We start from the raw sequence: 17,036 nt of genomic DNA, 5'->3' as shown, positions 1-17,036 counted from the left end.
ACCTTTAATGCAAGGTTTTGTGCTGTTATTCTAAAGAGTCAGATTATACATGTCATTACATTAAATGGAAATGTGTCATGATGATCCAAGTGCAAGCAACAACATTATTGACTCAACAATGAAATAGATTTGTCTCTTTTTAAATAAAAAGTTATGGACTGTAAAACAACTTTAACTGAGCCATGTAAAAAAAGTTCTAAAAAATCAATATACAATAAATATTTTTTATTTTAGCCTAACCCACCACCAAATAATTTTGAATGCCATTTTTATTTTTTATTATTTGCCTTTTAAAAAAAAACAAGAAAAAAAGACAGAGATGACTATCAATTGTAAAAATAAGATAACCGATTAATGTAAATGAAAAAAATATAAAATGAAAAAGGAACATCAAATATATACTTTATAAACATTTACCATGCTGTCTATGTAACATTAATGCATGCACACAATGCAATTTAGTAACAGGCTTCTGAAGGGTCTTTGCAAATGCATTTTTCCATCTAGCAGTCCCATTTTAACTGCATGACTCTCTTTCTCTGCTCAACTCTCACTTTGGTGATTTCCAGCATAGATTTTCTTTCTATTTATCATCTAAATTCACATACAGTTTAATTTGTGTTTCAGGTGGTTTCAGGACAAAGAAAGATTCTGCTGTAGTGGGAAGTGCAAAGAAACTCAACAGAACACTGCTCTGGTTGGTTGGGTGTCTGCAAGAAACACAAAGAGGAATTAATGTCTATAGCCCCATGGCATCATGATATCTGTAATCATTTTAGGTGCTTTTCTCTGAATTATTTGGTTTCCTCTGTCTAATCTAGCTAGAGATTGTTAAAAAAAATCATCCACTAAAAAAAGATACATTTTGTATATGTGTGTTCCATGGTTGTCCTCCACAGACCCTTTGTTTTGAGAAGTCTTTCTGGGTTCCCATTTCAGTTTGTGAAGTATGTGTTACAGACTTTGACTATTTTTTTAAACCCCATCCCCTGTGAGAAAAATGCTGGATCCAAATCCCATTCTTCTGACACAAGGTGCTGTTTGAAGTAAAATGTCAGGAACAAATATATTTAGTTTATCTGCCTCAGTGGAATATGCGATCAAAGCTTTGATGCTCATAAACGTATCACTCATTAGCCTATTCACCTTAATCAAATCGTGCAGCACACACTCATATTTATCCATCCACACAACATTTAGAACACTAACAGAGTTAATAATGCTTGAAATGTGACTTCTTGTTCACATACATCTACAGTAAAAGGGTTTGACTAATTACTTGTTTCATCTTTTTATAACCTGTGTTACAGGGACCACTCAATTTTCTGTTTAAGTACTGTGCTTCCAACTGTGAAAACATGACTGTAAGCACTCCAAGTTTACTCCACTTTTATCTAAAATTGCTATAATAACTAAGTTTTAAAATAAGCAATAAAACAGTCCATACGATTATGTAACATGCAACCTTTGGTTCACAAAAATTCGACCGGTTTGTTCATGCATTAATGAGCCAAATTACTCACCCTTGGATTGTTTTCTTGCTTACTTGATGCACACTGCTGGAGCCAATACTGCTGAGTTGTGTCCATTTCCCAAGTTACAGTGGAAGTAAAAAGAAAATCACAGATACCTGCATGTATTTAAGCAATGTACTTAATTTTCTTCTGTAATTGTACTTGGCGTTGCTTGAAAGGTTATTCATAGGCTCTTGCATCTTTGTATGTAGAAAACTCCAGCTGCAACCATTTTTCAAAGCATTAAAAGCCAGTCTTTGTGTGGGATTTTGAAGGCCCTGCTTATGTCAAGCAATTAGGTCCCTTGAGGCATGAGCATTTTTTCGAGGTAAGGTGATGGGAGGCTATGCTGTAATAAAGGTACATGTGAGAGATAGCTTCAGAGTCAACAAGGTATACTTTTCCGGGCTGCTGTAAAGAACATCAGTCAGCAGGAAAGGCTAAAACATAAAAGAACTGCAGGAGGTGGATGGAAAAAAAAAAAACATCATCTAATGGAATAGATTTGGTGACTATATCTCATTTATAAACAGCACCATTAAAGGTCAAAAACTAGAGTTTGAATAGGAGAAGCAGCATTAGTCATCTTTACAATGTGTCTGTTAATAAATGCTTTGTTTTTTGAGTTTTCAAAGCAACATGAAAACCACCAAAGGAGCTTCAAAGAAGACAACTCAGTTGCACTTTAATCTATCAGTATAACTACTAAATTTATTCATGTGTAGCAAGAAATATGCAACATATAAACTGCTTTGACAAAGAGGAAAGCCCCCAAAAGAGACATTTCAAATAACTCATGTAGCTGGTCCCCTCTCTATCTGTCTCTATTGCTATCTTTCTTTCCTTTAAAGAGAAAAGGAAGCTTTTAAATCTTATTTGCAAGCAGACTTAATAGTGGTGAAAGTGTAAAAGTAAATTAGAATAATTTGGATGTAATGGAAACACTACTGAAGACATTAATCAAAGCATATTCATCAAATCGTGTCTGGTGAGGGTGGAAAAAAAGCTCACTGGGCTAGTTCCTGCTAATTAGCATGGCAATTATTGTAAGCTGTCACACTTCTTAAGCAACAGGGTGGACTGTGTGTGCTCCAGAGCGTAATCCCTCACAAATTACAAGATAATGGAGGAAAAGAGAGGCCACTGCTTCAAAAGGAACCAGGAGATAGAATACCCAGCAGGGACGTTTTATACAGGCACAGAGAGTGTGAGCTGGGAAGAGGTAGGGGAGAAAGAAATATGTATTCACTTCACAGAGTATGTCTGAATCTGAGAGGTGTTTGGTTTGCCCAAATGGTTTGCTCCAAAGGAAACATGTCTTAAAAGCTATTCTTTAGCTCACTGTGCATATGTCATTCTTTCCTTTTGTAAAGTTATTTTTAAGACAGTCACAAGTCTCTTTTGATTTAACTTTATTTAATGATGTACATACATCATGCTGCCAGCGGATTCTTCAGCTGGCAACAACTCTCCATCTGAGGTGCCCTTATACAGCATTACAAGCCAACTAAGACAAGTTAGTAAAACACCCAAATGCAACTCATCTTAGATGTAATTTTGTTGCTGTTACGGGTAATATTGATCCCTTTTATCTCATATTAAAAGGAAATCTGGTACCTGTTGGTACTTGTCCTGTGCGACATGACAAGTAAATATGTCTACCTTCTCAGTACATATATGTTATAGGCCACTGGAAAACTAAGTGTCTTGGATTTGAGTGATGCATATAATTCCAGGCTACAATCATAGCTGTAGAGTCAGCTGACACTTATTTCTGACCAGTTCTATGTTAAATTTTGAAGCCTTCAGTAGTAAATTATGCTGCAACTATAAGTGTCCTGTTACATCAGCAAGGCTCCACTAGAAGTTCATTCATTCATTCATTTTCTGAACCGCTTAATCCAATTCAGGGTCACGGGGAAGCTGGAGCCTATCCCAGCTGGCTTTGGGAGACAGGCAGGGTACACCCAGGACAGCTCCCCAGTCCATCGCAGGGCTCCACTAGAAGTTGACCAGTAAAATACATGGTCCATTAAAAGTCTTATAAAAGCCAATGGCAGGCAAAAATGGAGGATTGTAAGGGTATCTGAGATGACTGCATGTGGACTGTAATGATTTGGTAAACTATCTGCAACATTTAAGAAAAGCAATGTAAATAACTAAATATTGGAGTGTTAAACCATCACAAGTGTATGGACACATACAATCTAGTAAAGAAAAGAGCTAAAAACACTGGAAGAAGCAAAATTACACAGAACTTTTACAATATATCACAGTACTTTCAACCAGTGATGTCATCGTATGATAATATTTGAAACATATGGTGTAAGTAACTGGTTACTTTCTGTGCAATCTTTATATGTTTAACCCGCCAAGTGGAGCGTTTGCTAATTGCTATGACTATGCTATGGGAATGAAATGTGTAACTAAAGTCGCGTGATTCTTCTTGTGCTTTCATAAGTGCTTTCAAACCACATAAGAAGAGGTCAAAGAGTGGAACGTGACAGACTTTGATCAGTCTAAGGGGATCAATGTGTGTTATTATCTGCATTGGAATAATAAGCAAACAAAAAGTTACATTTTGGTCAGTTATCTTATAGTGTCTGCAGACTAATTGATACATTTTTAAAACCTAAAATGAATCATTTGAAAATCACCACAAAAATTAATTAGAATAAGCAGATAGAATATTGATTGATAACTTCAATGTGTTTTGTGATACATCCTTTGCATGAGATGCTGTCGGCACATATTATATGTTTATTAATGTTTACTACATTGTTGCATGACCCCTCACAACAACTGTCACTTCCGTTTCTTTCATATTGTGAACTGGACAGATTGATGTAGTTAAGAAAGTTTAATGTCTCAATGCAGGATTTCAGTCAACTGCTGTATTTTTGGTTTGTTTATGCTCCATTTGCTTTCAGTGGGTTTCATGTCTGCAGACAGGTCACTTTAAAAGTTCTGCACTTTTACTGCAGAAACATTCTGCAGTATCATGTGCAGAACGTGGCTTTTGCTGCTGCAAAAAGAAAGACTTTTGCTTAAAAAAACAAAAAAAAAAATAAAAAAAAAAATGTCACATTGACTACAAAATATGTTCCTCCAAAGCCAGTGTAAATGCTTCAGTATGGACAAGTCTTTGCAGCTGTCATTCTCACATTGAAGCTACAGAAGGAAGAAGCATGTTGTGGAAATGAAACACAAAAAATACTTACGTGTCAGTTGCCAATCAGGTAAACGCTTTTGATGACTGTTAAACTGACATGACTTGGACATTATTTTGTTCGTTAAAATGTAATGTTTTAACCCCTTTTCTCACTGTCATTTGTATTTGAGTGGCTTCTGTGAAAGGCATGTGTTGAGGTTTTTGCTCCTGTGTCCTCAGCAACCAGGCTAAATATATCTGATCAACACAGATTCAATGTTCAAATGGTTGTACATACACAAAAACCCTCCATAACTGACTAATTCATTTTTCTTTCTATAGATGTGAGTATACTTTCAATGTTTACTCACATTTTTGCAACATGAAGTTGAATATGTCCTGTTGCATGGGGACATCAGTCAGCTGCAACATCTTGAAAAATAACATTTATACAGAGATTTATATTTCTCTCCTCCTAGAAACAGCTCCGTTTCTTTTGTTTACATTGCAACAGTAAACTGTACTAATTTAGTTGAAGGTACATTGCTAGGTTGACCTGTTAAAATTACAGAGTTGACATGATAAAATAAAAAAAGAGTACATTATGCATTTTGAAAATCTAATGTTGCAGTCCCCTCATGACCCTGATGTGTTCCTTCTGAAACTTTCTTGAGATGTTTCTCTGCAAATGTTGTTATTGCAAGTAGAGATCAATAGTAAATGTCTAATCCTATTTTAAAATATTTTATCTGTTTTGTCAAAGTATGTGCTACAGCAAAACATATAAATATAAGGATGCACTCTTTTAACTTTGCAATCAACAGAGCTGATTGCAAAGTAAAAAAGCATGTTGCCGGTATTTTGCATTTAAGCAGAATGTATAACATGTGAAATTTGCCTCCAAAGAGTGCAGATGATTTAAACTTAGCATGTGAAATTTACTTAAGCAGTTGCCAAGACAGGCTCCAGCATAGCGACTCTGCATTTAAAAAAAATCGGCATAGAAAATAAATGGATGGAATTTATGTAAGCATGTAAAAATAAACTAATAAATAAATAAATAGTTGTAGTCTAAAACTTTTAATACAGAATTTAAAACAGAATCACAAAAAAAAACAAACAAACAAAAAAAAAAACTGGATAGAAGTTATGAAACATTATTTTTCTTTTAATTAAAAGAACAGCAAACATTTTTCCTTGTGCTTCTATATTGGAAAGCAACTTGTGAAAATATATATTAAAAACAATATTTGTTTTATATCCCTTTTAAATAAATTCAGAAACACTAAATAAATTTATGACCACTTTCACAAAATGTTAACTAAGATTACAAAACAAATGGCTAATTCAATAAGTATTTGTTTGCAGACGTCTTTTAATCTTTTTTGTACTTTGGATGTCTTTTGGAAAGAGTGCAGGTATTTAAAGCACTTTCACACTGGCACATTTTCGGGCCAGCAGCACTGTAATCATTGTCCCTGTTTAGGTGAACTGGGTTTAGCCTCATAACAGTGACCACTTTAAACAGCACAAAGCTCATGCATACACGCACTTGTGTTTGTCTCAGCAGGTGTTTTTCAGAGCAGAGAAATATCAAGGTATAGTGGCAGATATGCTAAATAAAGCCAGTTTTTACTTCAAGTACAACTCATTACCAAGCGCACATTGTTCCTTTAATACTCTCAGATGTGGTGTAATGTGTTTTATTTGAATAGGCAATCAAATTTAGCTTTAATTTTCACTGAAATGGTATCAGCAGAATACACAATTGTCTAGGCTGTCAAGCATTTATAGACATAAGAATTATATAATCATTATTTCAGTTAAATTTTGGGATAAATTTCTCTTGACCCTTATAAAGAAAAGCAATGTATTGACTTAAAATAAGGTCAACTGTTTCAGACACTGGTGGAAAAATCTTGGTTGAAATGAAAGTGGACAGAATATTTCATTTAAATGATCAAAACTGATCAGCATGTGTTGTCTACAACTGATTTATTCAGTTTCTAACTAAATTGATTCCTCATTTAACATCCGAAATCTTACTTATTCCATATAAAAACAATAAATTCACTGTACTTATTATGGTTATGACAACTCCCACCCTTCTTCGAAAATAAATAAGTAGATAAATAAATAAAAATAGGTCCCAAAGGCAGAAGAGATGTCTGGATTAAGCAGCTTGCAGCTTTTGAAAATCAAATGAAAAATTTAACAAGCGAAAAAATGTTGTCACGATGAGGCACACCCTCAGCATTTCAATGAGCTTCTGTGGATCTCTCACATAAGGTAAATGCCAGCACCCTTCCTCTTGGAAGCAGCTCTGCCAAACAGACTGTGAGGCTGTGGAGCCGTCCAACTATGAGTTCAGCTCTCTCATTAATGATCAGCATTTATTATGTAAACTGTGACAGCTCTGGTGTGATGTGAAGACTTGGGCTAGCAGGGGATATTTCTGTTATGTTCAAATGGCAATTAGCCCAGGCCCAGCATATTGATGCAGCCTTTTCCAGCAATCCTCAACAGAACATGATTCTCTCCACAAACACTTTGTCATCTCTGTTACTCTGAACTGAGGTGATAACATTTGATACACAAATTATATTGCATATGCACATGCATACACGCCCTGCTCTCACATTCCAAAAGTGTGTGTGTTGGATTGATCAGTGGTTCCAAATCGACCTTTGTGATGAAAATAGGTATCTATGCTTGTTTGTCTTGTTTGTCTCTGTGATGGCTTTGTGATGGACCTGTCCAGGTCCCTGCCTCATGACACCCTAACTCCAACCTGAGGAACTCAGCATTGATTAAGCGAGATTAGACTGACAATAGCATTGACAATATGTAAAATGTTCACTATTCTCGGTCAGATCTTATGCTAACTTATACCAGCTGGCATAAATAAAAGGACATTGTAGCCAAAAATGTATACATAAGACTTCCAAATAGGTATCCACAAACAAGTATGACCCTCACAGTGATGATGCATACTCTATAGTTGTTTAATCTGTCTACATGTTGGTATGATGCAGAGTAAATGGGGTGATTTGCATGGCAGTAATGCAAACATTTCACAAGACGTGTTCGTCATGCAAAAGTGCAGCTGTTTTAAAAACTAAGCAGCTTTTGTCACAGTCAGATGTTTGTGAATTGTGACTTTGGTTAGATCCAAAAGATCTTTCCAATCATCATAAACAATCAAACTATTTCCTTGTGCTAGTTTTAGAGTGTTGCTCCAGCCATAAAAGCATCTACCATAATTTCTTTTAGATGAGTAAGATTTGTAATCATTCTCTAGTCTGAAATGCTGACGATTTTTTTTCCAAATGCCATTTACAGCAGATATTTTTTGTTTCTTATTCCGAGTTTTAATAACCAACTTGGGCTTGGGTATTTGCGGTATTTTGATGAACATCTAGTTGGCTTTATTCAAAGTGGAACAAAACTCAGACACAACAAATCTGTACAATGAGATGTGGGCTTTTATTGCAATAATTTACCAGCTCCTAAAAGTAAAGCAGATACACTTCATGTCTGGAAAACATGCTGAATAGTTATTATGAATACATTCTTAGAGGAACCTCTTCAAAGCCTTTCTGAAATGGTGACTCAGAATGAGGACTGTACTGATTACTAGTGAATTTTAACTGTGATCACTGTAGACTGACAGGTACACTTACAGTCTGATAGCATCTGTACTGCAACCCAGCAGCCAAACCAACACAAACACTTGAGGAGCAATGTTGTGGAGAGCCACAGCAGGGCTCGGGATAATAGGCGCCACTAGATCCTCTGTGTATCCTCTGTGACACTGCTTTGTTTGAGGGCCCTCGATATTTAAATGAGTCTCTGCATTTAGATCTCCAAGTACAAAGACTGCACCTGCTGAACTGTCTGCTTTCCTGACATGCATGTCTTAATTCTGTTTAATATGTATGCACTAGTTTATCATTTTTAACACAGGGAAGGCATAATGACCCCCTAAAGGCTAAGCTTGGAAACACAAGTCTGTGTTATGAGACCATGCATCCTCATATTGAGATGCTGGTTCTCAGGAAATTAAGTTAAAACTGATAAAACACAGTGGAAGTGCTGTTCTTAAAATATTATTGTTCTATCATCTCACCAGATAGCTACGATTCACTGTCTGCTGAATATAAATGTAACATTAATGTTAATTAATGTTGGTTTGAGGCCCATTAATTAGACTTTTACATAATTAATGAGATTTATTTAATTACTGGGGATACAATGTCATTTTTTAAAGTTGGTGTTTTACCAGTTTGCAATTCACACACACAAACACACAGACAGAAACCCCCCCCCCTCCAAAAAAACCAAACAAACAAAAAAAACAAAACAAACAAGACAAAAATTCGTATCCGTATTACAGCAGTTGTGTAAATCTTTATGTGCATTTGTTTCCATGGCAGCACACCTCCAGTTTCCATGGCATCACCACATCTTTATCACATATTTGAACAACTATCAAGAGAATTTTTTAAAATAGATTTTTTGTCTGTCATTTGCATTTTTGTTACTTAAAGTCATAACCTACCTAATGCTAAACTTGCTGTTTGGACAAACAAGAATAATTAGATGGATGCAAGCAGTTAAAACTCAGTGAATAATTGTTTATCTTTACTCCATTATAAGGGAAAGAGGGGACTAAATAGTTTTTTGACTTGTCATGGCATACAACATATTCATGTACAATTTGTGAATCCAGTCTCGAATATACCCTACCCACTTCTCCCAATAAAAAAATAAATAAAAGAAAAAAGTTTTTCACCAACAAACAAAACTGCTAAAAACAGCAGTTGTAATATTTTTGCTGAAACAATTTAACACAGAACGACGCTTTTGTTTAGTATTACTGAAAACATTAATGAACCTTACATTTTAAATATTTTAAAATGTTGTGTAAAATAGTGTTAGATGTTTATGGTATAGTAGGCCTGATATCAAATGCAATCAAACCTTATTTATATAGCACTTTTCATACAGAATAAAGTATTCTCATCTTGTACAGATGCATTCCGAAGTGCTGAACAACATAAAAGCAATTTCACACTTATGCACACACACAGCCCAAACACACGACCCCACATTTCCCCTGACCCAAGTGACACGACTTTCAGGATTCAATCTCTGGCTCTGGCTTGACATGCTATCATTAATCGATCATTAATATTTCTTTATATGTAAGTAAACCTGTTTATGATTTTCACCATTTAGAAATTTGGGCTCATCTTGTTGCGTCCTGGAAGCTCGCACATCATTCTCTGAAACTTTACAATGATTCAACTAATAAAGAAAAAATGACCAAAAATGAAAGCAGCCATAAGTTGTGGGGTGATAAAGGCAAGAGAAAATTGCAATAATGCAACAATGCTCAAATGATTATAACTTAACAAGGCATGAGCATCTTACAGCATTTTTCATGACAAGTAATTTTAACTTTAGCTTTTTTATTTATACGAATTTTTTTTTTTCAATCCAAAGGTTGCAGCATTTGGTCAAGAAGAAGAATCTGGTGTTCAGCATCTTTTTGTTCAGCGCAACCCCACAATATACCCATTTAAAGAAGCTGCAGCAATTGGTTCAGTCTTATAATGGTGCTGACACTTCAATGGTGGAGCAAAGGACTGTGTGGCTGCGAATCAAATGAGGAGATTTCAACAGGGGAAATATGATTGGAAATGGTTCAACAAAGGGGGTCAGCTCATACTATGAACGTGACATTTAAATACGAAAATGAAGTGGACTCTTGGCGAAGTCAGCTTTTACGCGCTCCAATGTTGGATTTAATGGACTGAACAACACGTTTGCTGCGCTCCAAATCCATAGAACACAAGCTCATTTAAAAAAATTACTCCATTTTCCTGCATCTTCGTAACAGTTTATGAGGAAAAGTGGACTTTTAGGTCTTTTAACTTGAGTGAACAGTAACCAAACGTTACTGATGATCTTCCAGTCTTGCGCAAGGCAACACCGGTTATGCTCACAACATGATCATTATTGCTGATCATGTTTTTATGTATTTATTTTATTTTATTTTTTAAGGAATATGCTGGTAATTATCTAATCCTTAAATTGGTAAAAGTAGTTAAGATAGTGAATACAAGTTCTTGGGGGTGCTTTTCATGGCAGGGGCGTTTATTTCGGCACAACAAGCGTCGTGCGCTCTCTCGTGGATACATTGGAGCACTGTGCACTGATTAATCCAAAAACCGAAGCTCTCGCAGCACATAAAAGGGTGCTGAGTGCAGTTTCTTTTTGTCTGTCACGTGTTGCTTGCTTATTATTTTTTACCACCTGCCTGCTGGGGATTTAAAGACTCCTGCGCTCAGCTGACATCACGACCATGTCTGAGGAAGACACAAATTCCACCGGGCATTATTTTGACGATGCTTCAACTACAGCCCACACCAGCTTCGTGTTCTCAGGACCCATATTTGTCATTTTGATGATGATGATGGTTACTCTAGTGGTTGTGATAGTTTTGGGCAACGCACTGGTTATTTTGGCATTCAAAGTGGACAAGAGTTTGAGAAGACAATGCAATTACTACTTTTTAAATTTGGCCATTTCAGATTTTCTTGTTGGTGAGTTCAACCTTGATTTTCTTCTTTCCTTTTGCAACAGCCCACAGAGTAACAGAGCACTAAGTTTATTTGTATGCCTTCAGTTTTTGCTTTAGTTCTGCCATCAGGACAGCTTCAAAGCAACATTGTGTAGCCACCGTTGTTAAGCTTAAAATCATTTTAAAAAGTTGGAATAGTTATAATCCTTCAGGATAATACCTATTTGTTTCCCCATAAGGTAGAGGAGCACAACAGTGACAGAATTCAGAGATGAAGTGACAGCCAAACAGTGAGATACAGCTTTTGAAATGTCATTTCTTTTTTAGTTATGACAAACCTTAAACTGAAAGGCAATCATTTAGTGCTCATCACATTTTGTTTTTAGCCTGATTATATTTAATTAATAGATTTCATCAAATGATTTGTAGTATTTGAACTCCTGTCACGTCTTTGCAAATATCCTCAATATTAATGCACCTATGTTCTACTGTCACTAGTTATTGGTGCATTCACAAGCATCTGTTTACATGGTCTGAATTTGTGCAACATATTAGTTTTACTGGCCTTTACCTCTGATTCTATTGTAACATTAATTATTTGTGTAGGGGCATTTTGCATCCCAGTCTACATCCCCTACATCCTCACAGGCAGGTGGATGCTGGGCCGAGGACTGTGCAAGCTGTGGCTAGTCTCCGACTACCTGCTCTGTTCTGCGTCTGTCTTCAGCATCGTGCTCATCAGCTACGACCGTTTCCTGTCAGTCACCAGAGCAGTGAGTGGAACATGCTGTCCCCTAATGATAACAGTCTGTAAAATAAGTTTATTCAGAGTGCAGTAAACTGCCAGAGTTATGAAAGAATCTGACTAATAAAATGAAAGTTAAAGCAGGATTTTCATCCTCATTTTGCTTAAAATGATCATACTGTGCTCCTATTCCCATGATTGTTTCAAAGTGTGTTGTTAAGTCTTGAATTCCCTTACCTTGTAAATATTCAAAGGCCCATTCCTCGTGGCCTATGACTTTATTTTTGATGAGTCTCTAAGGCCGTTCGTTGGGGCAGGGCCATCTCATTCTCCCAAATGTGTCCATCTGTGGAGGTTAATCATTCCTGACCCATTCAGGCCAAGTGCCATCTCTAATTATAGTTTTTCCCTCATGATGGAAAAAAAAAAAAACCACACACACACTCATATACATTGCAGCTTTGGTATAGACTGGTTATCAGAAAAGTATATCAACAACAACAAACCAACAATAACCTAATATATTTGACTGCTGACCTTCAGTTTATGAACTACTCTTAATTCATCCTACATACTCAGATAAGAAAACCACTGTTGGTGATTTCACATTCCATTACTTCATTTCTCTGAAATAAAATTGCTCAGCACTGTTTTTTGTATCATATATTTCCAAACTTTTGCAGCTTTTGACCTCATTTCACCTTTTTTTTTGAGGTGACACTCAGCTGTTTTCTATACACATTTGTGTCAACTCAAATGTAGGATGATGCTTGACACAGGAGACACAGAGGGTGCTCTGTTTCCTTTCAGAGGCAAACACTTAACATCAGAGCAATGAAAACAAATAATACCAGAAGGAGAGCAAACCTCTTCTTTAATTAGACAGCTTTGATCATAGAGGTCCTCCTCAGTCCCACAGTCCTTCCAACCTGAAGAGATCAATCACTGCAGAGTTGGGGCGCCTGCAGCCAAGCAACATTTTCCTAAAAGCGTTTCTCTCTGAACATTGGAACACAAAGGGTTGTCAACAGTCAGAGACACAGTTTATCTTTGAAAGGAAAAGGTGGAGTCAGATTACACACAGCTGGCATGACAGCAAGTTAGCCAAAACTGCACAGCAATGGAGAGAAAGCAACATATTTAAGTATAGATTATAAGAATAAGCTTATGGTTAACGCAATCAGCTCTCAGGAAGACTCCTAATTACAAGCAAAGGTGACATAAAATTACTGATTGCGACAAATGATCGACATGCAGCAGGGTCCACAATTATTAGGTGCCATCTAATTTATAGAAATATAAGTGGAAGCACATTTAATCTTGTCTGGAAAGTTCATTAGGAAAAACCACTGTGGCATATATTCAGAGTAGCTGGAGATGTTGTGAAGTATTCCATCCTCAGAACAGGCATGTGGACAGGGACAAAGGATGTGACACTAATTGAGATGAGTGGTCATGAGAGGTAACTCATTGACTTAACACTCATTCAGACACTTTTGCTTTGCAAGGTGTTAGTGTTGAACATGGATTGTATTTGTACGTTATGTTCTGTATTTGTAATGTACCTGTACATGTTATAGCTGAGCAGCATATGCATGAATTAGTTTTATACCATACTTAATTTTAATATTGTTAAAGTCCAGACCTGATACCACAATTTGGAAACATGTGGTAAACATGTGCATAGGGGGACTCTCAGGTCCTGGTCATTTAGAAGATGTTAAACTGCATTTCTGCACTTGTGTCTAAGAGCGTGATCATCTAGTACAGGGATGGGCAACTCTGGTCTTCAAGGGCTGCTGTCCTGCAAGTGTTTGGAGTTCTCCTGCTGCAGCACAGCTGTCTCAAATCAATGGGTAATAAGTACTAGTGCAGAGCTTGACGTCAAGTTCTGCACAAGTCTGCGAGAGGTATGTGTTGCAACAGGGAAACTCCTAATACTTGCAAGACTGTGGCCCTCAAGGACCGGAGCTGCCTGCCCCTCGTTGTGAAATGAAATCACCCACATTTAAATGCATTGTGAGACAGTTGAACTTTTTGTTTAATAATGTTACTCTACATGCAGTTATTTATCAACTCTTCTCATTTTAAAGGTGGAAAACAATGAAACACACACTGTCATGGAAAAAAAGTATTCTACTTTCTGTGAGCTATGAGTTTCTACATATCATAGGCATGTCGAAACTCATACAGGAGACATCATAAAGAAATTATCTGATTCTTCCGGGGCCTTAGATTAATACAACCTCATGTAATAAATACCTTGTATTATAAAGATTATTTTTATTTAGTAATGAAAGCATTGTGTGAAGGTTCACCCTACACAGGAACGAAGATCTTTAGCAGGCAGGTGATGCTACTTAAAAACAACTAATTAACTGATGATCAGCAAATGTGAACAACTCTCTGAAAGCTGAGGTTTCGCCTGCTCAGTAGTGTTGCTGTAATACAGGGATGTCCAAAGTCGGTCCTCGAAGACCACTGTCCTGCAGCTCTTAAATGTTTCCAGCTGCAACACACCTGAATCTGACTGATGGGTCAACATGACTGGGCAGAACTACACAGTAAGCTGCTGAGGAGAGTAATTTAATTTGAATCAGGTGTGTTGGTTTAGGGAAACAAGTAAAACCTGGAGGACTGTGGTATATGAGGACTGGAGCTTGGCAACCCTCCTGTAATACAAGGACAGAGAAAAGCTTCATTTTTTCTTTTAGAAGTGATTGTTTAGAGGTGATTGCTGCAACAAGTCTTTGTGTATCAGGTTATAGGACTATACCAAACTGCCTGGAGTCCATTGTTCTTCAGCAATGCAAAGAGAGGAAGACCAAGCGAGTTAAAGCTGGTAGAATAATTGCAAGGGAAAAGTTTCTTATAATAAAAAAAAGAAAAAGAAATAATTTGAATAAAACCACAAGACTTGAACAGACCAGACCAAAATGGACATATCTGGTCATAATACAGAGCCCTATGTTTGGTTAAAAACTATGGAAAACACATCTGCACAAACACCTTTTATTCACTTTGATAATAGTAGTGGAGGAATGATTAAGGTTTGCTTTGCAATCACAGGGCCTGGACACCTTACACCTGGAAACTGGATATCAGTACATATTCTAAAGTTAAATCGGGTCACCCGTCTACAAGTAGACCCCATACAACAGGACAACTGTGGAAAGTAAAGCAGTGATTTTGAAAACAAAATGACAATTAAAGAGATAAATGAAGGTGCTGCAATGATTCCAAGTTTGAGTCCCAACCAGACTGAAATGCTGTGGCAGAGCTTGAAAGGAACTTTTCATGAACTTGTAAACTCTAAATGAACCAAAGCTAATCTAAACTTCTTCTTCTTCTTATTATTATACGGTGAACAACCTTTACTGGAGTGTCTGGAGTGTAGACCAGAATGTTTCCAAGAGCCTGAGTTGTCAAAACATTAGTTACATTCATGCTCATCATGTTGCCATGCCCCTTAAGTTTAAGAAGGAAAAAATTCCTCCATAAAAATGACAGATGCAGAGAGCAGACTGCAAAAAAATTTATGTCTGGATATTGTTGCTGAAGGTGTTATCACCAGTATTGTGCTTGGTACTGGAAAAAAATGAGTAGTTAAAGTCACTAATTATTTTTATTAAAAAAAATAGTAACTATGTTACTCATCCATTACTTACACCAGAAAGTAACTAAGTTTAGTTAAATTTGTAAAAGAATAACGTTTTTTAAAGTGTTCCCATGTTCTATAACTTCATTAGTGTTTTAGGAAGTGTACTACTTTGTGTACTACTCAAACACAAATTCATTTTACACCATTCAGTTTTTAATTCTGTCCAGTGGATGAATAAAACAAACAAACAAACAAACATGTTTAGCATTGTGATAGATAGATAGGTAGATAGATAGATAGATAGATCAATCGATCGATCGATTGATAGAACATTATTTGGAGCATTAATGAAATCTGTCTCCTAATTATTGCTTATCTTTCCTGCAGGTGAGCTATCGTGCCAGACAGAGCATGACTCAGCAAGCTATAATCAAGATGATTGCTGTCTGGGTACTGGCCTTTGTCTTGTATGGCCCAGCTATCATATTCTGGGAGCTAGCAGTGGGCAAAAGCCGCGTGCCAAAGGATGAGTGCTTTGCAGAGTTCTATTACTCTTGGTACTTCCTGTTGAGTGCTTCCATGCTGGAGTTTTTCTCTCCTTTCATCTCTGTGGCATTCTTCAACCTCAGCATTTACCTCAGTATACGCAGGAGGAGGCTCCACCACAGGGAGGCCCGGCTCCAGCTTCAAGCAAGTGAACCAGCATCTGCCCAGGGAGAAGGTATCCCCTTGTCCCACAACTGGGGGTTTGGAATAAAATTGCCCGTAAGAGGCTCTTTCCACTCCCAGACCTCCTCCCCTTGCTTAGGCAAACTGGATCCCTCAACCAGCAGGGCTGTCCAGCCCAGCCGTCTGTCCAGGGATAAGAAAATTGCTAAGTCCCTTGCCATCATAGTATGTGTGTTTGCCATCTGCTGGGCACCATACACCCTACTGATGATCATCCGAGCCGCCTGCAGAGGGCGATGCATCCAGCATCACTGGTATGAGGTCACATTCTGGCTCCTGTGGCTCAACTCTGCCATTAACCCATTCCTGTACCCTCTGTGCCACAGTAGCTTCCGCAGGGCCTTTAGCAAGATTCTCTGCCCAAGGAGGACCACGACATCCCCTTCTTCTGTCCTGCGTGCTGGCCAGTGACAAGCACATACCCATGGATGGATGAGTGTATGGGATGAACAATGTGCTAAAACTCTTGATGGAAGTATGTACTCAAACTCTGATCACAAAAACAGCTGAAAAAAATCCATGTGTCATTACATATGTGGAACAGTAAATATTCTCAACTGTGCTTTTGAATGCTTGGATGTATAATGTTGGTATTTACAGCATTATGTCAGTTTGACTCACTCAGTGTTAAGATTTTGATTTGAACCCAGAAAATACCTTCAGACATTTTATTATTATTTTAATGAAAAACGCAGAAAATAGTTCCA

General features: G+C 37.1%; 1 protein-coding gene across 1 annotated transcript; it reads left to right on the top strand.

Moving 5' to 3' along the window:
- Positions 1–11,035: 11,035 nt before the first annotated feature.
- LOC306757915 (histamine H3 receptor-like) lies at positions 11,036–16,740 on the top strand (the record flags this gene model as incomplete). The annotated part of the gene is made up of 3 exons (XM_079243102.1): positions 11,036–11,276; positions 11,861–12,027; positions 15,988–16,740. 3 exons carry the CDS (start codon positions 11,036–11,038, stop codon positions 16,738–16,740), a joined length of 1,161 nt encoding a protein of 386 aa, XP_079099228.1.
- Between the last annotated feature and the right edge of the window lie 296 nt (positions 16,741–17,036).

This window comes from Telmatherina bonti (genome assembly GCF_933228915.1).
Source record: "Telmatherina bonti genome assembly, chromosome: 7".
NCBI classification, from domain to species: Eukaryota; Metazoa; Chordata; class Actinopteri; order Atheriniformes; family Telmatherinidae; genus Telmatherina; species Telmatherina bonti.
This window is presented reverse-complemented; position numbering and strand designations above follow the sequence as displayed.